Genomic DNA, 24,263 nt, shown 5'->3' with positions numbered 1-24,263 from the left:
TCTCTCAAAAATAAAAAAAATATTTTAAAAATTAAAAAACAAAACAAAACAAAAAACATTTGTCTTGGGGCTCCTGGCTGGCTCAGCAGTTGAGTGTCCAGCTCTTGATTTCAGCTCAAGTTATCATCTTGTGGTTTGTGGGATCCAGCCCAGTGTCCAGCTCTATGCTGACAGAGTGGAACCTGCTTGGGATTCTTTCTCTCCCTCTCTCTCACTCTCTCTCCCCCTCCCCTGCTTGTATATGCACATGATCTTTCTCTCTCTCTCAAAATAGATAACAACAACAACAACAAATTTGTCTTTACCACTATATACTGAATATAGCAAATAAATTTTCATTTAGAGATTCATACTAAATTGAAATTCTACATAAAGAAAACTTTGAAATCTACTTATTAAACATTTAATTCATCTTTCTGCCTATACACTCTATGTAGGTTATACATATAATGTGAAAAAATATATTATTGTAGTTTACTTCCAAAGCCAAAATTGAGAAAATTAGATTTTGAGAACTATGAGCTCTAAATTTTATTTCTTTGATTGTATATTTATAGTGTGTAAGATAACACTTATTGAAATGTGAAATTTTACTTTTGAATTTTTGTTTTTCCTTGATACTTGATAAGAGAAATACTATTCTCTAGTCAGAGAAGACATTTTTGAATTATAAATTGTAATAAGAAATGAAGATGTACGTACTACATTAATGACTCAGATGCGTTATTTTCATGTTTTATTTAACTGTAGCCATATTATATAATTTGGTGTTTTAGTGAACAGGTTTGATTGGCATTTAAATTCTGCAAAATACTGAATTGAGAATTTTCTATTATTTTATTATTTTCATGCTGTCTTATTTGCTAAGTAGGTTTTGTCCTTGTTATTTAATATTTACAGAAGTTTTAAAACTTTTTAATGTTTTAGTTTATCCATGTTTATGTAATTTTAAGATTTTTTATGGAGTTGAAATTGTAACTATGCTTAATAAATTAGGCAAGACATTTAATGAGGTGTCTGGATAATATTTGAATAATCTCATTCTTCCATTGTTTATGTGCATGTAACTGGAAAATTAAGGGTGGCTTCCAAGGGACCTGCCACAAAACTAGGAGTAATATGATCTCTTTTAAAGCTTTGCAGCCAGTGTTCATTATTCTCCAGTAGAAATTTTCAGCACTTACTTGCCTGTAAAGCTAGGGCAGGAGATGTATCTTTAATGCTAGATGCCCCTTATTTGCATGTATATGTTGTAGGATGACTTTAAGATAAAAATATTGGGGCGCCTGGGTGGCTCGGTCCGTTAAGCGTCCAACTTCAGCTCAGGTCATGATCTCACGGTCCGTGAGTTCAAGCCCCGCGTCAGGCTCTGTGCTGACAGCTCAGAGCCTGGAGCCTGCTTCAGATTCTGTGTCTCCCTCTCTCTCTGCCCCTCCCCTGTTCATGCTCTGTCTCTCTCTGTCTCAAAAATAAATCAACGTTAAGATAAAAATATTAAGGGTACTTACAGAAATGTGTAATGTGAATATAAGGATTTTCTAATTATATCTAGAAATTATATTCAAATTATAGTACAATAACTTTATACATTTATTAATCATTAACAGTGGTTTAAAACTATAAGCAAATGTTTACACATCATACTTTTATGAAAAGAAGACATTCTAATTTCAGAAACACATTGTTTCAAATGGAATAAAATATCTCATTTTTCCTTTCAAAATAATTCGTTGAATCTATGATGCCATGATAATTCAAAGTTATTGAACTATGTTTCCAAAGAATTCGCTTGTATAATGTACATTTACAGTATGATGAAATTAAGGATGTATAGTTTATTTACCCAGGACTTAAATACCCATAGAAGAAAATAAATGTAATATAATATAGTCGTGTTAGTTGGCTGGAGTACAGGAAATTTTGTATGGTTTTTCTAGGGCAGCACTATCCAAAACGAAATATGATATGAACCATACATGCAATTTTATTTTTTTAATTAAAAAATTTTTTTAATTGAAGTATAGTTGACACACAGTGTTACATTAGTTTCTGATGTGCAGCAAAGAGATTCAACAAGTCTATATATTATTATTCACATATGCAATTTTAAGTTTTCTAGTAGCCACATTAAAAAAGTAAAAGATAAAATAGAAAAGTAAAAATAAACAGATGTATGAATTCTAATTATATAATTTAATTAACTCAATGTATTAAAAATGTTACCCATTTTAGCATAAAATCAATATAAAATTATTGAGATATTTTGTTTATTTTTTGTACTATGCCTTTGAAATTGTGTATGCATTTTATATTTACAGCATATGTCAATTTTGATAGTAAATTGTAATCGAAAATACTTGATCTGTATTTAGCTTTCATAAATTGACAGCTGAATAAAGTAGATGAAGATACTCCATGTGTTCCAAATGTATGTAAAATTTTTCTGATAACTGAATCAAGTATCAGTTTTCAAATTTAATTTTAAATTAAGTTTGCTTAAAATTAAGTATTGAGTTCCTTAGCCACACTAGCCACATTTCAGGTAGCTACATGTGGGTAGTGCTTATATTATGAGATAGCACAGTTATAGAGGTAGTTTGCCAATCTTTCCAAGTTTTTGATTAGAATCAGTTTCACATTTTAAAACTTTGAAGTTAGAAAGAGTAGAGACTAAATCATTGATACCCCATGGTCTTAGTTTCCATTAGCTGTGTAACCTTTTCTCTTCCTGTTGCGTTTTTTTGTAACTGCAGTGTTTTTTTTGTTTTGTTTGTTTAAGTCCAAGAGTAGCAAGATAAGATCTTTGAAAGGAGAATATAAACCTTGAAAAGTGGAATAATTGAAAGACCACCTTTTCAGGGTGGCATTGTGAATTTGAATTGGGTGTCAGAAATGTTTTATACTAGTTTTATAATTACATGAAGATGAGTGAATAGATTCCAAGCTGCTTAGTTTTAAGCTACTCCTAGAACATTTCACATGAATGTGATGTTGGAAGTGTTTGAAACATAAGTAGTGGTCTGTGGGAGATCGCTAAATAATTTGTAAAAGGTGTGAAGACACAACAACAGTTGAATCGGTTCTGTTGAGTTACAAAAATTAAAAATTCCTTGTTATTTCTTTCTCAGAAAACTCACTTACTATGCATTTTAAATAGTGTGTTCTGTTATGCTACACTATCTATTGAAAGGATCTTTTTTTTATTAGCATTTTATTTACAAGTGTGATTACCTTCTGTCTTAAGAATAAGTCATTTTCATGGGGCACCTGGGTGGCTCAGTTGGTTAAGTGTTCGACTTTGGCTTAAGTCATGATCTCATGGTCCGTGGGTTCAAGCCTTGTGTTGGGCTTTGTGCTGGCAGCTCGAAGCCTGGAGCCTGCTTCAGATTCTGTGTCTCCCTCTCTCTCTGCTCCTCCCCCACTCGCACTCTTTCTCTCTCTCAAAAAATAAACATTAAAAAAATTTTAAGAATAAGTCATTTTCAAAAATGATTGTAATTGATATTTGGAATTTGAAGCATAATTCCTTTAGAAACAGTTCTGTAGATAGTCATTTCTCAGGGCACCTCACAAAAAACAGTTTGAAACATAATTTATATGAATTCGCTGGCATTGACCTGACTTTGAGTCTTGGAGGCAAGGGCTAATTGCAGGTGGTGCACGGGTGAGGGGAAGACACATTTTACTTAATTTCTGTTTGTAGGGCTGTAGGCATTTGAAAGAGGAACATTTTCTTTGGACACCCTCCTCCCTGCTTTCTACAAAATATTTCACTATTTTCAGCTCAAAGCTTTCTAAAATGTTCTGTGTAATTTATTTTTAAATCTTATTTTTTCATCCTTTACAGATATAAATAAAATCAAACTTATTAGAGCATTGGTTCCTAAAAACATTGACACATACCTTATCCATATGGCAATTGAGATCCTGGAAAAAGATGGTGACAACAGACGGTTAGACCAGCTTTCCTGTGATTCCACCAGAAAGAGATGTTTCCCCAACTCTGAAGAGAGCTGTTCAAGTTCTAAGAGAAGCAAGGAAGAAGTAGGTGCTAATACCAAGGTGTTAATTATATGTAGAATTTTCATACAGTGTCAGTTGGTTCAATTTGCATATTCTAATACTAGAATGCTGTATTTTTTAAATGTATAAATTCTGATATAAGGTTACTTTTTAATCTGTGCTTTATTTCTTTTGTTTTTCATAAATCTTATTTGAGGAAAGTGATTTTTTAAATGACAGAAAAAGGGACATGTAGCCCATCTATTTAGCTTTTTGTGTGGATTATCAGCTTAAATTTTACGTCTACCTCATCCTGGCTATATGTAGCCTGACAATTCTCTTTCTTTCATAGACATAGTTAATATTGGCTTTGAGCATTTGGCAGTTTATGTAGTTAATGAAAAGGAAAACAAATTTTATTACAAATACCCCCCAAAGTCAATGTGTCTGTCATTCTGTCATTCATCATGCTTTGTTCCTGTTATACTGAATCTTTCAGGCACAGGAGTAATTGTTGTACATGGTCCTGAGTATATCCCAGCGTACTTTTTGCATGATCAGAGAAAGACCATGAGTTTAGTATTATTTTATTTATTTATTTATTTTTTTTTAATTTTTTTTTTTCAACGTTTATTTATTTTTGGGACAGAGAGAGACAGAGCATGAACGGGGGAGGGGCAGAGAGAGAGGGAGACACAGAATCAGAAACAGGCTCCAGGCTCCGAGCCGTCAGCCCAGAGCCCGACGCGGGGCTCGAACTCACGGATCGCGAGATCGTGACCTGGCTGAAGTCGGACGCTTAACCGACTGCGCCACCCAGGCGCCCCGAGTTTAGTATTATTTTAGATGGTATATTTATTAAAATTAAATGCTTTGGAAATTATTGCTCTGCATGTTGGATGAGATGACTGTTCTTTGGTAATGATTCTATTAAATGATTGAATAATTTGAAAATTTAACCTTCAGTATCTTGTAGCTGAAATTATATGACTACATGATAAAAGTTGTGAAAACTAATAATTAACTAGAAAGCATAGTAGTAGGTGGTTGCTAATATTTATGGTAGGGCATTAGGGATTCCATTTCAGTTCTAAGGTAGTCCTTGTGGGATTTCCAGCAGTTAAATTGCTTTTCTCAATAGTTTAAAAATGAGAGGAACTGGTGTTTTTAAATTCTGTACTTCAGTTAGGTTTGCATTTAGACATGTCCTAGATAACCTAATGAAATTGGATTAAATTGGACTTCTTTTCATTATTTACACAATTGAGCTAGCTATAAGAAGGACATAAAAGAGAATATATGTTGGGATGGTGGTAGTGAAATTTGGCTTCTGTTTCCCAGCCTTTTATTTCTGAAATCTATACCAAGTGCCTAAAACCTTAATTTTTATATTTTATTTTATTAAAAAAATTTTTTTTAACATTTATTCCTTTTTGAGAGACAGAGCATGAGCAGGGGAGGGGCAGAGAGAGGGGGGGAGACACAGAATCTGAAGCAGGCTCCAGGCTCTGAGCTGTCAGCACAGAGCCTGATGCATGGCTCAAGCCCACTGAGCTCAAGCTCACTGTCAAGATCATCACCTGAGCCAAGACGCTTAACCAACTGAGCCACCCAGGCACCCCTAAACCCTTAAATTTTTACCAGCTTCTACCTATCAATAAAGGAAAAGGTCTAACTTGTTATTTTTTCCTGATTATCGGTACACATTTATGTGAAATACTGTATTTAATAACATATTAGCATTTGGCTTTTCCCTTATCGAAATAGCATCAGATGCCAACAACAGAGTGGGGAGATTTAGGGGGACTGGGTGAATGGGTGGAAGTCATGCTGAGCCTACTGGATGTAGTCCTCTCCCCCCACCCCCATTTAGAGGAACAAGGTTATTGGGGCTAGGAGGTGGATTAAGAGAGGAGTGAGCCAGCCAAAGTATTTTTCTTTCAACCTCCTCCCAAGTACAGAAAGTATTCTACCCTGAATACTGTAGAGCTGGTTTCACATATTTCCTATGTGAACACTCATCTTTTCTGGTAACCTGGTTTGTATCTCTTAGTCTATTTCATCATAAGATTATGAGTCTTCTGATACATAATAATGTGAAAACAAATTCTTTGTATTAGTTGATGTGTTGTAGTTTTACATGTGTTGTGGTTGCTGTAGAAGTTCAATCGTGCCTATGTTTAATGAAGGAAAATTAATTATGTCCTGATAATTGGCAGTTCTGATCCAACATATGTAGGTACACAGTGGGTTCTTTAAATACATCTTTTTTAAATTTTTTTAATTTCTGGAAAGTTTTCTTAAATAGTACTTTTTAGTATTTGTCCCACTGCTTTATATTTCTTCTTCAGGGACTCATACTGTGTCTGTATTGGATCTTCTTTGCCTAGCTTGCATTAGTTGTCACTTCTCATGACTTCTTTCTAGTTCTTCATTTCTCTTTAAAATTTTCTTCTTTTTCCCCTTCTATATCTTTGGGCAGAATCTGTTATGTTTATGGCTATGTTCCTCGTAGTTTAATGTTCACTTCTATACACTTTTTTCTTTTGCTTCTAATTCTTCACTGAACTTCCCTCCTTTTTGAATTTTTCTGATTTTGTTTTATGACGTTCTTTCATGTTTTGAGGAAGCTTCTTCATGTTTTTCAGCTCATTTTGAGAGGTTACAGTTTTATTCTGTATCTCAGCAAGTCTTCTGGTGTCAAATTTGACCTTAATACTTTCCTATTGTTCATTTTCGTGTGAAAGTAGTTTTCCTGTACTGTCAAAAGAAGGCGTGTTTCGAGATAGTTTTTCCAAGCTTACAGGGCACTCTCTTCTGTTATTTTGTGTAACATTCAAAATATGGAAACTTAGTTTATGAGATACACTCCTCTGCTACTCTTCCCTTTGTCTCTCTATTACTTGTCCTGCTTGATTTGATTGTATCCCAGGGGTTCTCCTAGAAGACAGCATTAGCTGGTCAGGAGTGTTTGCAGGAAGCCATGACTCTACCATTGTAGACTCCTTTTAGTCACTTGCGGTTGGGTTGGGCAGGAGCCCTCGCGTTTTCAGATGCTGTTTTCACATTAATCTACCATGGTTTCTGATGACTACCTGTGGGCTACTTTGGGGTTCTTCTCTTCTCAGGTACCTCACTGCTTGCCTCTGCTTTCTCTCCTACACAAGTGGTACTGTGCAGGCCTTATGGCTGTTGGTTTGTCCTCATGCACTATAGTTTGGATTTCCTTGGAATACCTTTAAACTTAGTTTCATTGTAAATGTAGATGATGAGTTTTTGGTTTTGCTCTCCATTTTGTTTTAATGGTGGCATTCAGAGAGATTAAAAAACGATGCTGCTGCTTCCACCATCTTCCCAGAACCCTCTCCCCCAAATCACTTTTTCCTTCTCATTTTTCTTCACTGCCTAAGAAAGAGTATATGTGATATTTCCTGCCCTGCCACTAATTTTCACTATAAATTAAAATGTACAATATTATTTACATACTGTTTTGAGATACTCAGAAAAATGCCTTATGAGTGATATCATTATTGTGAAAATTCAGTACTTCAGAAAAATTAGAACTTTCTTAAGCTTTCTTTTTTTTTAGGCATAGTTTTTGTTTTCTCTTTTTTGTTAAGAAAATAGTGCATGCTGTTAACTGTTTTGTATTCTATAACAATTCTTAAAGTTGATAGAAAACAACCTTGTGATTTTTCACTGAAAGATAAAAGTCACAGAATTTCACAAAGACTAACTTCTTGGAATCAGCCAATCAGCAATTCAAAAATAGATTTATTTACAGATTCTCATTCATAGGTAAAATTGTGAATAGAACATACATATTTCTGTTTGCTTACATATGTATGTGCACATACAATCAACAAATGAGTTACTGCTTTGTATTCTCAACTTAATAATATTTCTTAATAGAATTTGGAATATAAAAAAGATATAAATTCCCCCTAAAATGTTATAATCGCTGGGAATTTTAGTTGTCTACTGCATAAAGGAAGTAGTCACTGAAAGGCATTGTTTCTGTTAGGTGACTTACTTCTCATAATTTAAGTCTCTCCAGATATTAATTGTTGAGACTCAAAAGATGCCCTCAGCGTAAGTAAGCGTTTTCCTTCTTTCTCAGTGAAACAAGATCATTATTGTAATTGTATGGTAAATGTTGAAGATTGTATTTCATAGAAATGTTATAGAAGACAAAACACTTTTCAGTGATTTTAGCTACTAATTAATGAATGCCAAGAATAAATCAGAATGTGTTTTGATATCGTGCATTTATTCTCATTTAACTTTTCTAAGTAATCCAGTGATGCTCTGTACTGTTATTCTCATTTTCTATGTGAAGAAGTTGAGGTGAAACTAACATTCATAAGGTCATACATTTAGCAAATGACTCAGTTAGAACTCCAACCTAGTCTGTCTTGTTTCAAAGTCCCTGTTTATTCCATGATTTTTGGCTGCAAGACTTAGGGTTTTTTTCTCTGCTCTGTTACTGTTCAGATGTCATGCTCTGTTTTACTTTTTGGTGTTGTTATAATCTTAACTGATTTCCTTTTTCCAACACACACAGGCATTCAAACTGTAATTGTAAGCAACATAGGCTTCAGAGGATTGTTATGTTAAGATCTTATGGGAAGAAAAAATATCTCTGGATCAGTTTTCTCTCTGCCCAAATGCCTTTGTCTGTACCACTTTATATCCCTAATATTTATTATTTTTGAGTCAAATATAGTGTCATACTGTAGATATAAATCTAATCTGTTCTCCTGGGCTTCTCTTCCTTGTGAGGAAATGGGTACCTAGGGGAAAATTTGCTATCTCAGCCTCTTTTTTTCCTTTAGCTTTTGCTAAAGGGTGAACAACTCTTTCTTTTCCATTGCATGTCTTTAATCAAGCTGAAATAGCTAGTAGTTTTTACCTTTTCTAAATTCATGGTTTCACAGTTTTCTGTTAAGGATATTTTACTTTTTTTCCCCTACCCTTAAATATTTTGAAACCATTTTTTAAAATTTTTTAATTTTTCAAAAACACTTTTAATGTTTATTTATTTTTGACAGAGAGGCAGAATACGAGCAGGGGAGGGGCAGAGAGAGAGGGAGACACAAATCTGAAGCAGGCTCCAGGCCTGATGTGGGGCTCGAACTCACGAGCTGTGAGATGACCTGAGCTGAAGTCAGACACTTAACTGACTGAGCCACCCAGGCATCCCTTTGAAACCATTTTGAAACATAGAAAACATAATAAAACATAACAAGTAATTGATGAACAATATATAGGTAGAGTTTTCATTCTTGAAATTAAATAAATTATGCTTTTTACCTTAAGGTAACAGACATATTATACCTTAGATGAGCTCACCTTATCATAAATCTTTCACATAGTTCAATAACTAAACCAACTCTGCTAGACTCCAAGGTATACTCCTGTCAGACTGATTTTTTTGTCATGTTAGTGTGAGGCTCTGTGGTCAAACTGAGATAACACTAATTAATACCATTTTAGGCTTATGGGACATAACTTAAAATTGTTTTATCTTTTTCTTTTTCAGCGTTTTTTTTTTTGTTTTTTTTTTTTTTAATTTATTTTTGGGACAGAGAGAGACAGAGCATGAACGGGGGAGGGGCAGAGAGAGAGGGAGACACAGAATCGGAAACAGGCTCCAGGCTCCGAGCCATCAGCCCAGAGCCTGACGCGGGGCTCGAACTCACGGACCGCGAGATCGTGACCTGGCTGAAGTCGGACGCTTAACCGACTGCGCCACCCAGGCGCCCCTGTTTTATCTTTTTCAAGTGCAGATCATAAGGACACAGCCACTGCCTTTGGGTTCTTAAAATTTTTTTTTCAGGGACTTTTTGACTTAGGGTTTTGAGGCTTCATTTGGTGTACAAATAAATCCCCTAAAATTGTTAGAAGTGGATCTCCAGTTTTTAGCAGATTCTCCAAAGAGTCTTTGAACCAAAAAACAAAAATTGTTTTCATTTATTCACTGGTTGTTTTTTGAGTATCTATTATGTTTTGGCAACTCTGCAAGGTGTCGGTGGTTGCTGAAACCACTCTGCAGTCAGTCTGCCATTGGAGACATAGAAATATATTTTTTCAAATGCTTAATGTAATTCTGTGTGTGTGTGTGTGCGTGCGCGCGCACATGTGCACGCACGCCCAAGCAGATGCCTTCCTCTGAACATTAAATTAACCATGTTGGTCAACCTAGAGCAAATATACATGAGACATAAATCTGAAATAATAACCCAGTTCTTTCCTTCTCAAATGTGTGTGTATGCTTAAGTGCCTAAGAATAAAAAAACAAGATGGCAGGCATTTGCCTAAAGAGATGATACAGTGATTTTGTCTCTGTTTTCTTTATTTACTTTTCATCCAGAAATAAATCCTGTAGCTCTCACTATTTTGTTTTACTCAGCAAGGGAAGGGTGGTGGGTGTATATTCATTCAGTAACCTATGTTACTTTTTACAACTGACATACATTTTCAATATTATAAATATGTCTTTTTCTCTTTCTTTCCTATAGATTTCACTTGTAACCTCAATGAGAAAATTACCTGAGTGGTTTGCCAAAGAAAATGAGACTTCAGCTGAGACCAGCAAGCAATCAATGGCCAAAACAAAAAAGAGAGGTCTTTTTAGTTAAATTGGTGATTGCCAGAGGAATTATGTGTGTCTTGCTGTATTATAAGAGGGGATCTTGTTTCATTTCTGAAAATAGCAGGGGCCAACATTTCAGTTTAAAAATTATTCTAATCTCTAAAGTAAAACTCACCTATTTGTTGAACAGCTGGCATCTCCTTGTACAGTTACTTGAGTCTTCCGAGAGCCTGAGTGAGTACATCATAGAATAGAGTAATAGTTTCCTTTAAGATTGCTTTAAGAAACTCTGTTACTGCTCAGTTTTCTAATCTCTTTATTTCAACAGTATATTTGGAAATTTTAAGGAGTGGTGATTTGATATAAATAACAGATTGGTAGTTGTGTGGTGATTGTGTGTGTGATATAAATTCTTCATATATTACCAAAATTCATTCTTGTGAATTAAGGAAGCATAGTTATTTTACAATTGTCCTTGCTATCTTTAGAAAAAACTCTTACATACATTGATAAATGGTATTAGTAAACCAGACCAGTGAAAATGAAGCATTTTGGATTCCATGTAAGTAGGGAAAAATAATATTACAAAGGAGACCAATTGCATTGGGCATCTGTGCCCTTTGATTTTATATACTACTTTTTTTATTTTTCAAATAATAAATTCCTTCATATTGAATGTTACAAAGATATATATATATATATATATTTTTTTTTTTTTTAACTTTTATTTGCTTAATTACTTTGAGCACCTTTAGTTTTTGAGGATGTTGGATTCGATTCTAATACCTCTTTATGTAGTATGTGCAACTTTAGTATCAAAACCCATACTCTGGCACTGGGTTTTATAAACCATAGTTAATATAACTTTAACCAGTTCACCATATGGCCTTTAACTGACTTTTCTGTGACTAAAGATAATTGTTGTTAATAAAGAAGAAATATTGCAGAAGAAGTAGAAAATCCAGAGAAACGAAAAAAATAAAAATAAAAATCGCCGGTGGTTTTACCATTAGGTAATCAGTTGACCCCTTTTGTGTATCCTGCTAAACCTCTTTATATTCACTTTATTTCTTTGTTATATGAATAATACATGAATGTATTTACTTTGTAAACACTTAAGTGAAAACACAAAAGTCCTCTGTAATCCCATTTCTCACCATGTCAGTACCAGCCCCTTTCCAGAAGGTAGACCCTATTAAATGTGACCTATAGCTCTCTAATCATTCTTCATTCATTTAAATGCTTTACATATACATCTACAGCCCCATTCTTGCTTTTCAACATGAATCAGAGTCCACTACGTGCAATTTCCTGCAATAAACTCTTTTCACTTAATATGTTATGAAGAACTTTCCATTTGAGTATATATATTGGTCTGTCTCATTTTTTTATAGCTACATACCATTATATCTGATGAATATACTATAAAGTTATATAATCACTTCTCTTGGTGATTTTTGTCATTTTTCTAAATTTCAGATTATGTCTAGAAGTAGAATTAGTCAAATTTATATTTCACTTGAAATGCTCTGAACATTTTTTTTTCTCATGTCATTAAGTTGTTTTCCACAGATCCTTTTTTTGTGGCTTTCTATAGTACAGGGATTCTGAAAGTGTGTGGTCTGCAGACTTTTAGGAATCTTTGAGCCCCTTTCAGGGGACCTGCAAAGACAAAACTATCTTCATCATCTCAAGACGTTATCTACCTTTTGTCCTCTGTTGCGATATGTGCTGAGTCGTGAGTAAAACCACTGGTGCTTCAGTGCAGATCACGGCAGTGACACCAAATTATTGATTTTATTAATTCTCAGTCCTTAACACACTTTGCTCTGTACCAATGTGTGATGGTGCCCTCCAGAAAAAGCACTTGTTTAATTGTTTGAATTGTGAATTGCATTAGTTCTTTTTTTCCATGGAATACCATTTTTACTGAAAAGAATGACAAAACTGTGATTGGTTATTCAGACTTGGGTGTTTGGTGAACATTTTCTCAAAACTGAATGAAGCCACCCTATCACTTCAAGGAAAACTGATGGTTGTTTGTTGCCAGTGATAAAATTTGAGATTTCTGGCGGAATTCATAGTTTTGGAAAACTTATGTCTGCTAACAGGAGTTTGAAAGCTTCCCATAATATAAAGACTTTTCTAATGAGATGTTAATCCTGTGATTAATACATTTTTTGTTATCGTACAATGGTTTTTGTCAACATTTAGAAGATCTGCATAACTCAGTGAATTAATATTTTCTGGATGACTAATATATGATCTTATAAAATCATGCATGGGGGGTAAATGATTCATTCAACCACACAATGGCCCAGTGGATTTTAATGTAGCAGAGTAGGAAAACGTTCATTTATACTTTCAGATATAAATGTTTCAGATTACGTACTGCACCCAATCTTTAAGAAACTACAGGTGTCCGGGACACCTGAGTGGCTCAGTCAGTTAAGCGACTGACTTTGGCTCAGGTCATGATCTCAACGGTTCATGAGTTCGAGCCCTGCGTCAGGCTCTGTGCTGACAGCTCAGAGTCTGGAGCCCACTTCATCCTGTGTTTCCCTCTGTCTGCCCCTCCCCCTCTTACACTCTGTCTCTCACTCTGTCTCAAAAATAAATAAACATTAAAAAAAAAACTACAGGTGTCCAGCTTTAGTATAGTTCCAAAGAAGCGTGTCTATAATTATCTCGAAAAGCTATTAAAATACTCCTCCCCTTTTGCAACTACTTGCCTGTTTAATGTCATACTTTTCTTCAGAAACATCAACCAAAAGAATGCATATTGAAACAGACTGAATATAGAAGCAAATCTGAGAATCCAGACACCTCTGTGAAGCCAGACAATGCCATTCTTCTCACTATTTTGTGGGGGATATTTTTTAAAGATGTATTTGTGTTACCATGTGATGGATTTACTGCTGCTTTTTTTTTTTTAATTTTTTTTTTCAACGTTTATTTATTTTTGGGACAGAGAGAGACAGAGCATGAACAGGAGAGGGGCAGAGAGAGAGGGAGACACAGAATCGGAAACAGGCTCCAGGCTCCGAGCCATCAGCCCAGAGCCTGACGCGGGGCTCGAACTCACGGACCGCGAGATCGTGACCTGGCTGAAGTCGGACGCTTAACCGACTGTGCCACCCAGGCGCCCCGACTGCTGCTTTTTTAAAATTAATAAACATTTCTTTAAAATTTCTCAGTTTTAATTTCTAAAATGGTAAATAGTGATAGATATAACCAACATTAAGAAAAACTCTTTTGGGTCCTCAGTAATTTTTAAGAATATAAAGAAGGTCTGAGACATATGCTGACATAGTATTTTCTTATATACACATACTATGAATTATTTAGCTGATTTCCTATTGTTGCACATTAAATCACACCCAATTTCTCTCCTATTTTAATGCACTGCTTTGAACATTCTTGAAATGAAATATGGTAAGAACTGATTAAGAACTGATGAACTGGACTTTAGTCTCCCAGTTGTATCATCATTCTTCAGCAATTCTTGGGCCACAAGCTGGCCTCAGGTTCATTCTTAAAAACAAAGGGTTTCTGGGGGCACGTGGGTAGCTCAGTCAGTTAAGCATTCAACTCTTGATTTCAGCTCAGGTCATGATCTCACGATTTGTGGGATTGAACTCTGCATCAGGCTCTGCACTGACAGTGTGGAGCCTGCTTGGAATTCTCTCTCTCTCTCTCTCTCTCTCTCTCTCTCTCTCTCTCTCAAAATAAATAAATAAAAGCTTAAAAAAAACAAGGGGTTTCTTTTAGGGTATTTGTCTTATGCTATCTCCTCTACAAAGTATTCATTAGGATCTCTTTGTGTTGTTTGTCATTTGGAATTTTGATTATGGAGTCAGACAACACCCTGACATTTATTTAGAATTTATTAAAAAAAAAAAAAACCTGTGTTAGAATAAGAAAAGAATATAGAATAGTTAGAATAAAAAAGAATATAGGATTCTTCCTGTCCAAAGAGGTTGTAATAGAAGTAACTAAGAACATGAAAGATCCAGTGGCATGGCTATAAAGTCATTTTTTTTTAATGTTTATTTATTTTTGAGAGAGGCGGGGAACTGAGGAGGGGCAGAGAGAGAGGGAGACAGAAGACCCAAAGTGGACTGTGCACCAACAGCAGAGAGCCCAATGAGGGGCTCAGTTCATGACCTGAACTGAAGTCGGACGGTTAACTGACTGATCCACCCAGGTGCCTTCTAAAGTCTTTTTAGAGATGACTAGACATTTATCTGTCTTACGGGAAGCAAAGAAATGCAAAATCAACAAAAACACTGAAGAGAGTTCACTGCAGTCTTAATGGAAGCTGAAAACTTAGGAGTCTTGGCCACCTGAGAAAGTGCCACATAATGAATTTTTCTTAGGAAGGCAATCCAAAGATCATTTGGGATAAAGTACATACATCCTTACTAGGTAAATGTATTTAAACTTTGAAAAAGATTAAAAATAAGTAGAACATAAATTAAACCTTTGGTAATAATATTTTAGGATTAAGGAATAATAGGTATATATTTGATATTGTGAGCATTTGAAATGCTGGAGATAATTTAGCTTTTAGAGGAACAGCTTATTCCTGTGAGTTCAATTTAAAATGTATCATTGAAAAATTAGCATATGCTTGTTCTTTTAAAGTTGAAATTATACCAAGTTTAACACATTATTGGAATATTTAATAAGAATTAAAAAATTTGTTATTGCATGAAATTCTATCATCAACAAATTACACTTGTAGGAGGAAGAAAAAAGATCTAATATTATGCTTACTGTTAATACTAGGGTTAATATTAATATTAGTATCCATTCATTAAGCCCAGAGCTTTCATTATTTTTCAGAAAATTAATGAAACTTCAGCCTTACATCCAGCTTCATCTTCTAACTCAATTTAAAAGGATTAATGAGAAGTGTGTACTCAGTTATTCAATACTTCTGCATTCAATAAACGTTGGCATTCATAGGATGCTAGATAATAGACTGGCTTCACAAGGAAGGAACAAATAGAAGAAGAAAACACAACATGGATCCCATGCTTAAGAGACAAGAAGATATGCTCTGTGAAGAATTAACAAAAAAGCATCTCACAAAAGTATTTTCTTACAGGAAGCAAGATATTTTGAAGAAGATATTTACATCATGAAGTCTATAAGATACAAGAAAACAATGACCAATGTGAAAGAAAAAAAAAAGGAGACCATATAAAGGAATCATGAAGCTGATCATTCATTAAGCATTTGCTGTGGCCACACCCTGGGCAGTTAGCCTTCAGTACAACCTGAAGTTAGAATCATGTATTTGCTTATATTTGTATAAACAGAATGTGAGAGTGGGGAAAAGAAAGATCACAATATATGTATGAATATGTAATCAGGTGGGGTTAGGGGCCATGTGGGACTTTCCTTATTATTTTTAAATTTTGACATGAACTTAAAGTTGATAAAAATTTTAAATTCAGGCTGTTTCTAGCAGGTGTATGATGGCACCTTTTTAGCAAAGTGGCATTCCTGCTTCTTCCCCATCATCCCCTCTGTGGGAGAGGAGTATTGGGTGAGAGAGAGAACTTTCACAAGGGAACGCAGTTTGTGGAGGGCAACAAACTTTTCGTCTTCTCTTTACACCAGAAAGGAGGCTTTTCACTTGAGCCTTCCATCCTTATTCCTAGAAGACTGAAGGTGTTGGAACAGTGCACTAGATTAAGGAGTGTGATCTAAAAGCCTCTGAGCTGCTTCAGCAGAATACCCGTTGCTCCTGGCACTTGATAGAGCAGGATTATGACTGCAGATGCCAAGGGGCCAGCTTGCTCATCACCATGTGGCACAGCACAGATGTGCTAATTTTCTGTGGGTTGAGTGAGTGGACTTCCTGGAAGGAGCCAAGTTTAAAGGCCATTCTGAGAGTACCCTCAGAAGAGGGTCACCTATGGGGTATGGGAATCCCAGCAGCAAGAACACACTTGGCAGGAGGTTGGAGAAAGGTAATCCTTCCCCCCAACCAGACCTGCAGAAGGACCAACTAATGCACCCCTAGAGAGCTGGCATTTGGATATCTGCCAACAGATTGAGCATCTGCCAGTCAATTAGCCACAGAAGCAACCAAAAGGGAATAAGCAATTCTGCTAGTCAGTCATCAGATTTTCTTCTTCCTCCTCTTCCCAACCCTAACTTCAAAGGGTTAGTGCATGGAAGGGGGAGGTGACATGGAGGAGATAGCTACAGCCATCAGTCTAGCATGAACTGGGGTTGGGGTGGAGGTAAGAGGAATTTGAATCAGATGTGCGATTGAAGATGGAAAACTGAATTGAGACTGTTCCAATATCCCAAAGAGATGGAAATTAAGCTGAGATATAAAAGGAGCAACTACCCAGTGGGACTAAGGGGTATTTGACACTTGGTAGGAGTTGCAAAAAGTAGAGGTTTATGTTTATACATACATCTGCCCGTAATATGGCTGTAGGAGGGCAAAGAAATGGACTCAAACACTCCTAATGGTTAATGACGTTTCTTATATTGGGGGAGTAGAAGGAGAAGGGTGGAAGGGCCAGATATTTACATTGTTATAATCTCTTAGATCTATATTGGGGTGCCTGGGTGGCTCAGTTGATTGTGTCTGACTCTTGATCTCAGCTCAGGTCATGATGTCACAGTCTGTGAGTTCAAGCCCTACGCTGGGCTCTGCACTGACCGTGCGGAGCCTACTTGGGATTCTGTCTCTCCTCTCTACCCCTCCACCACTTGCTCTGTCTCTGTCTCTCTCTCAAAATAAATCTAAAAAAGAAATTTAAAAAATAAATCTATATTGCTTTTTAAATTAAAGCTAAGGTAGGAGGGCATCCCAGGATGATGGCACAACAATAGGTTTGCTTCCACCTGGTCCCTGTTTTAACTTCCACCTGCCTCTCTTGCTGGCTAGGACTGGCAGGTGAGCAGGGTCTCAGAGTGCTGACTCTTGCTGGTGAGACCAACACCTGGAAGTGGGAAAGCTAGGTCAAAGGTAGGAATGTGAAGGATACCAAAGAGATGCCTGGACATGCAGGGGAAGGTTGGTCTAGGTTTTCTGGGATGCGTCAGACCTTTTGGATTCCAAAAGAACAGATCAAATTCTTTTCATTCTCCAGGTAGAAGAACTCCATGAGATTGAGAGGGTCAGGGGCCTATCCTATTGCTTTGACACGTATCTGATGACCTACCTCCTTTGAGACTTCTAGGCAGCAGAGCCTTAGTGAGAGAACATCCCCTGCCTTTTCCAAGAGGTGAGGAATCCTTAGGGTCAGGGGTCATCCTCCCTTGAAGAAGCCCATACCTGCCCCCCTTTCTAGACCATGTTCCCAGTACATAGGACCCAAGAGTGCCTGGCCTAAACATTTCTGAGTCCCTAGAAGCCTCTGACCTTGGTTTAACTCTTTGGTGTGCTCATTTCTCATCATGAAGGGTGGTTAGAAATGGCTATTTGCAGGGGTTCTGGACAAGGCTTGGATGTCTAGGCTGAGTGTTCACATGTATGCACAGGAGTTCTTTGTGGTGAAGAAAAGAGCCAAGGGCAGGAAGAGTGAGCTCTGTCCATGAGTGGATTCTGTGTACACAAGTAGCACAGTTTCCCTTTATAACTTCCTCTGGACTTTAGTAGGTCAGCATATGTTTTACTAGCCGTTTTACTAGCTATGTGACTTTGGACAAATAGACATTCTGAGACTCAGACAATTTGTAACACGAAGAGAGGTTGCTGGAATTAAACTCAATTCATGCAGACCATTTGACAATGGTTGGCATACATAGTTGGTATTCACCCAGTTGGAGCTGTAGAAATTTCTAAGGGAAAAGGCAGACTTTGTCCTGGGTATCCTGAGGAGGCAATCTATCTCCCTAGACGTTACTTGGGCACTACTCGGTGAAATCACTGTGGTCCAGTGTGTGCCCCTTATTGTTCTTGCTCAGAAATTTGGGGTGTCCACACCCAAAAATGGATCCTTCTTTCAAGAGTAGATTCAGGCTCTCGTTCAAGTTGACAGGGATGGAACTAAATATTCAACAAATTATGTGGAGTACCGGCTGTGTGCCTGGCACTGTCCTAGGTGCTAGGGATACAACAATGGCAAAACAAAACATGTTACATGGTAAACATTACATGGTGATAAGCCATAGGAGGACAAAGCAGGGAAGACAGTAGGGAGTGTTTCAGTCTGGGTCAGAGAAGACCTTGCTGAGATGTGAACTCTGGAATTAGCATGGATTTGGCAACTTTTGCTGTGACCTTGAGCAAATCAATCCTCTGTAAGCCTCATTTATTAAATAGCATTTTAAAGAAGAGGAAGCAGTCTTAGATGGAGAATTACACAAAGTACAGCATTTAGCATAGTTCTTAGCACTGTGGGAATAATGAACGTTAGCTATCTCATCCTTTGCCTATAGGAAAGCTATGGGAAAGCCACATTATAATCAGAAGATTGCCTAGTGGTTCAGTCAAAGAGAAGGGAGTTGGGTAATTTTGGTATTTAAAGAAAGGCGCCAGGTAGATTTCCTGATGTACTAAAGTAATTGTTACTTTTCATTTAACAAAGGATACAAAGGGATGGGCATTCCAGAAGCTTTTAAGAAAATAACTGGAATAATAAAATATTTGGAAGTTGATGAGATATTCTGGTTCATGAATTGGTTTTCTGTGAAGACATAGCCTTAACATTTTTGAATAGAAATTACTTTTAATTTCCTCTGGGTTCATTGTAGCTGATTAAGGGTAGGGATATTTAAGCTTGGGAGTGCTGACAGTGCAAGACAGAAACAAAGAGGGAGAAAAAGGCATCTGCTGGAACTATGTAAGCCTTAGAGAAGATATGGGACTTGATAAGCCGCCCAGACCCTCTTTGACTTAGATCCTAATGGGGCAGTTTAGTACTTTTATTGACTCACTTGAATTTCATACAGTTTTAAGCATCCACCAAGAATCAACCATCAGTTTATTTCTTTCTTTTTCTCCTGTGGCTCATTTTCACACTGGGAGTGACGGAAGGAATATTTACCTAGCTGGTGAAAGAGCACCACCTACTGGTAAATTTAGGTAATTTCAGGTTTATGGTACACGGGGGGTGGGGGGGGGGATCGTTTGTTACGCTTTTGGCCGAAGGTTCATGGCTACTGTGTCAAGACGGAAAGGAAGAGGTGTTTGGGCCAGTTTCTATGAGTCACAGAGAAGCTGGAGTCTGTTCATTCATTTACAGAGCAGCAGGCATTTGAATTAAGCCCGTTCATCAGTTCCTATGCACAGGACATAATAGGCTTTACTGTTCTCAACTGGAAATTTTCCACTGATATGTATTTAGAAATTTTTGTGTCTCCTCACAGTCCAGAAAAGGGCTTCTTAAACTTTCTTCTCATCTACCACACCATCCCAATGTAGAGAATCCCACAGCCTTATAGAATGAGAACGATGCTTAGTCCTCATTTGACAAATGTGATGATTATGTCTAGTCTCCAAACCTAGATTCTAAGTGTCTTGAAGATAGAATAATAGCACTCCTGTAGAGAGCATCTCGGAAGCCTAGGGTAAGTACTGTACTGTTTATCATCCTGGATGAGACCTGCCATCAGGCCACCCATCCCCAGCTGTGATAACTGCAGTCTCAGGATTATCTTGTTACGGAATGAGTTGTGTTCCCCCCAAATTTGTATGTTGAATCCCTCAGACTGTGACTATATTTGGAGGTCGAGTCTTTCAAGGGGTAATTAAACTGAGGACATTTGGAGATGGGGAGGGAACATGCTAATCCAATATGACTGGTGTCCTGAGAAGAGGAGATTTGGGCAAGGACACCCCCAGAGAAGGAAGACCATGTGAGGACACAGGGAGAAGACAGCCTACAAGCCAAGGGGAGAGGCTGCAGAAGATATCAACCCTGCTTGCTGACCCCTGGATCAGCCTCCAGAACTGTGAGAAAATAAATTTCTGTTGTTGAAGCCACCCAGTCTGTGGTATTTTGTCATGGCTGTCCTATCAATTGAGTTCCTCAATTGTTCAAATTCATCCTGAAAACCTGACTATCGCACAGTCTTTCTCTGAGCAATGTTTTCCCTTCACACACTCATTCTGTGGAGTCCCCAGTGTGGGAATTCTAGCCTCAACCTATGTCTTCCCTTTTCAGACTTCCGTTGGGAGATGCTGAGCTCATCCAGAGCAACGGAAAGGGGAATGGAAGAGAATCAGCCAGGAGTAAGCTCCTTGACACTTGAAGATGCCCTGTCTGCATTTTTAGGGCTCTCAGAACCTCTCAGCCTAAAATCAAGGCCTTTTGCAACTTGGCACTTACTAACATTTTGTTAAAAACGAAGTTGCAAATAGAGTATATGTTCATCAGAAAAAATAGAAACAAAATTAGAAAAATAAATTCTTACGATCTGCCCACCCAGAGTTCACCGTAGTTGCAATCAGGGGTTTGCTTTTTGGCTCAGTTTGAAATAGGTTTTGACATTTCGATATGTTCACATCATTTATTTTATTTTATTTTATTTATTTTTCAATATATGAAGTTTATTGTCAAATTGGTTTCCATTCAACACCTAGTGCTCATCCCAAAAGGTGCCCGCCTCAATACCCATCACCCACCCTCCCCTCCCTCCCACCCCCCATCAACCCTCAGTTTGTTCTCAGTTTTTAAGAGTCTCTTATGCTTTGGCTCTCTTCCACTCTAACCTCTTTTTTTTTTTTTTTCCTTCCCCTCCCCCATGGGTTTCTGTTAAGTTTCTCAGGATCCACCTAAAAGTGAAACCATATGGTATCTGTCTTTCTCTGTATGGCTTATTTCACTTAGCATAACACTCTCCACTTCCATCCACGTTGCTACAAAGGGCCATATTTCATTCTTTCTCATTGCCACGTAGTACTCCATTGTGTATATAAACCACAATTTCTTTATCCATTCATCAGTTGATGGACATTTAGGCTCTTTCCATAATTTGGCTATTGTTGAGAGTGCTGCTTATAAACATTGGGGTACAAGTGCCCCTATGCATCAGCACTCCTGTATCCCTTGGGTAAATTCCTAGCAGTGCTACTGGTGGGTCATAGGGTAGGTCTATTTTTAATTTTTTGAGGAACCTCCACACTGTTTTCCAGAGCGGCTGCACCAGTTTGCATTCCCACCAACAGTGCAAGAGGGTTCCCGTTTCTCCACATCCTCTCCAGCATCTATAGTCTCCTGATGTGTTCATTTTGGCCACTCTGACTGGCGTGAGGTGACATCTGAGTGTGGTTTTGATTTGTATTTCCCTGATGAGGAGCGACGTTGAGCATCTTTTCATGTGCCTGTTGGCCATCTGGATGTCTTCTTTAGAGAAGTGTCTATTCATGTGTTCTGCCCATTTCTTCACTGGGTTATTTGTTTTTCGGGTGTGGAGTTTGGTGAGCTCTTTATAGATTTTGGATCTTAATTTTTTTTTTAATGTTTATTTTTGAGAGAGAGACAGAGCTTGAGTGGGGGTGGGGCAGAGAGAGAGAGGGAGACACAGAGTCTGAAACAGGCTCCAAGCTCTGACTGTCAGCACAGAGCCCAACATGGCTCGAACAGTGGAACAGCGGGGTAGATCATGATCTAGGCCAAAGTCAGATGCTTAACTGACTGAGCCACCCAGGCTCCGCTAGAGACTCTTAAATACAGAGAATAAACACAGGGTTCTAGGAGGTGAGGTGGGTTGGGGGATGGGCTAGATGGGTGATGGGCATTAAGGAGGGCGCTTGTTGAGATGAACGCTGGGTGTTATATGTAAGTGATAAATCACTAAATTCTACTCCTGAAACCAATACTACACTATATGTTAACTTGAATCTAAATAAATAGAAAAGATATTGCTGTTTGCCTCTGCACAAGTTTTCAGGCAGGAGAATGCAAACGAGCTGTGGTCCAGGGAAGGTGGAAAGGGAAACAATGGTTCGATTCTACTGTAATTTTCCTATCAATGGAACTGCTAGGCAGTCAACTAATCAACTGTCTAGAAGGCTTTAAAAAAAATACACAACACAGTTTAATCCTATATAAATAAAAGAATATGGGTGAGATGGGTGAAAGTGGCCAAAAGGTACAAACTTCCAATTATGCAATAAAGAGGTCTTGAGGATGTAATGTACAACATGAGGACAAGAAAAAAAAGAAAGAAAAGGAAAGAATATTTTTCTTATTATCAGGACCTGGCTCTGCTATCAGGAAGGCTAGTTCCTGCTATTGAGCTGAAGTATATTGATCTAATCTTGTTTTTCATGAGTGCTGAGGCATTCAGGTGGCCCTCACCACATTTCAAGGTCTACTTTATCAGCTAATGGTATTACATGATTAAATTCTTTTGTTTATAGTCTCCTGAAGATAGAAAGGCTTTTTTGCATTTCTTTTTCAAATTCCTTCCACCATACACTGTCTCTTAGATGTCAGTTGTTCACCCTCCTCCCAACAACTCTCCTCTAAATTAACTTTAAGTAGCAAGATTATGGTGGTTGTGATAACAATGGTGGAGAAGGATTGGAGAAGTAAAGCCAACAATAGAGCAAGATCAGCAAAATGGAGTTCCACAGGGATAAACAAGCAGCTGATGGCTGGTTAATGGGTTAGGCATAATGAGAATAAACAAAATCTGAAGTTCTTAGTTTTCTCAGATGACCGTCAATTCCCAGAAATGCCCTGAGTTTCCACTGTAATTTTCTAATTAATGAGATGAACTCTGCCCTTCAAAAATGTCATGATCAGATTATCGTAGCCTTACTAATTAATCCCACTCTTACTGCGACAGGTCTCCTCTCCAGCTCATAAGCCAGGATCCCAGACTGCTGATCGGTCAATCAGTCTGCTCAGAATTCTGTCAAGTGAGCCAAGATATTGATTTATAAATAAAATAATGTGCTACCTGGCTTTGATAATATAAAAAAGGTAACTAATTTCTCAAGAGTGTGCTAATTCAATATAACATAATAAAGAAAATTGTCTTGCAATTTTAAAGCTATGTGATTTCAGAAGCTACCAATTAGCTTGCTTCCAAAAGTTCAATTCCTCTAATTGGGGAGAACTTGTTTAATTCCGATAGCTCTAAGCTTGACTTTTTGTGACAAAATGCCCTAGATATGTTAAGGAGCCACTAGCTTAATAAGCATTTTCTTAAGCCAGATAAATATCTGGGATGAGAAATAGAAGTTGAGTCATCTTTATCTTTTTTTTTTCTGTGATCCAGTGCTACTACATGGATGTGGATGTGCATGTTGATGTGGATGTGTGTTCACTTACAAGACTATAAAATTTCCTTTACATCAAACTCCTGAGACAAAATGAACCAATCATGAATGCCAAACTTGAACCAGCCAGGTTAATTCCTTTTTTTTTTTTTAATGTTTATTTATTTTTGAGAGAGAGAGAGAGAGAGAGCATTGGTGGGGAGGGGCAGATAGAGAGGGACACAGAATCTGAAGCAGGCTCCAGGCTCTGAGATGTCAGCACAGAGCCTGACATGGGGCTCGAACCCACAAACCGTGAGATCATGACCTGAGCTGAAGTCAGTTGCCCAACTGACTGAGCCACCCAGGAGGCCCCAGGTCAATTTCTTGAATAATGAATTGAATTGCACCTTCCTAAGAATTTCTTAAACCCTGAGCCAAACCAACTTTAAACAAAAATTTCTGAGTTTGATTTTA

At 37.3% G+C, this 24,263-nt stretch overlaps 1 protein-coding gene across 3 annotated transcripts in view; it reads left to right on the top strand.

Annotated features, from left to right (window-relative positions):
* WRN (WRN RecQ like helicase) overlaps positions 1 to 11,943 on the top strand; it is a 152,762-nt gene extending 140,819 nt beyond the window's left edge. For all 3 annotated transcript variants that reach the window (XM_047091340.1, XM_047091339.1, XM_047091341.1), the window contains 2 exons: positions 3,848 to 4,044; positions 10,524 to 11,943. In XM_047091340.1, the coding sequence (XP_046947296.1) occupies positions 3,848 to 4,044; positions 10,524 to 10,643 (317 nt within the window). In that variant the 3' untranslated portion in view covers positions 10,644 to 11,943. The remainder of the gene's footprint in view (positions 1 to 3,847; positions 4,045 to 10,523) is intronic.
* Positions 11,944 to 24,263: the final 12,320 nt, after the last annotated feature.

The sequence above is a fragment of the Lynx rufus genome, unplaced genomic scaffold, assembly GCF_022079265.1.
Source record: "Lynx rufus isolate CCGP_SWC_20201006 ecotype Redwood Valley unplaced genomic scaffold, mLynRuf1.p SCAF_3, whole genome shotgun sequence".
In the NCBI taxonomy this organism is placed as follows: Eukaryota; Metazoa; Chordata; class Mammalia; order Carnivora; family Felidae; genus Lynx; species Lynx rufus.
Note: the sequence above shows the minus strand (reverse complement) of the source record. Positions and strands in the feature narration are given on the sequence as shown.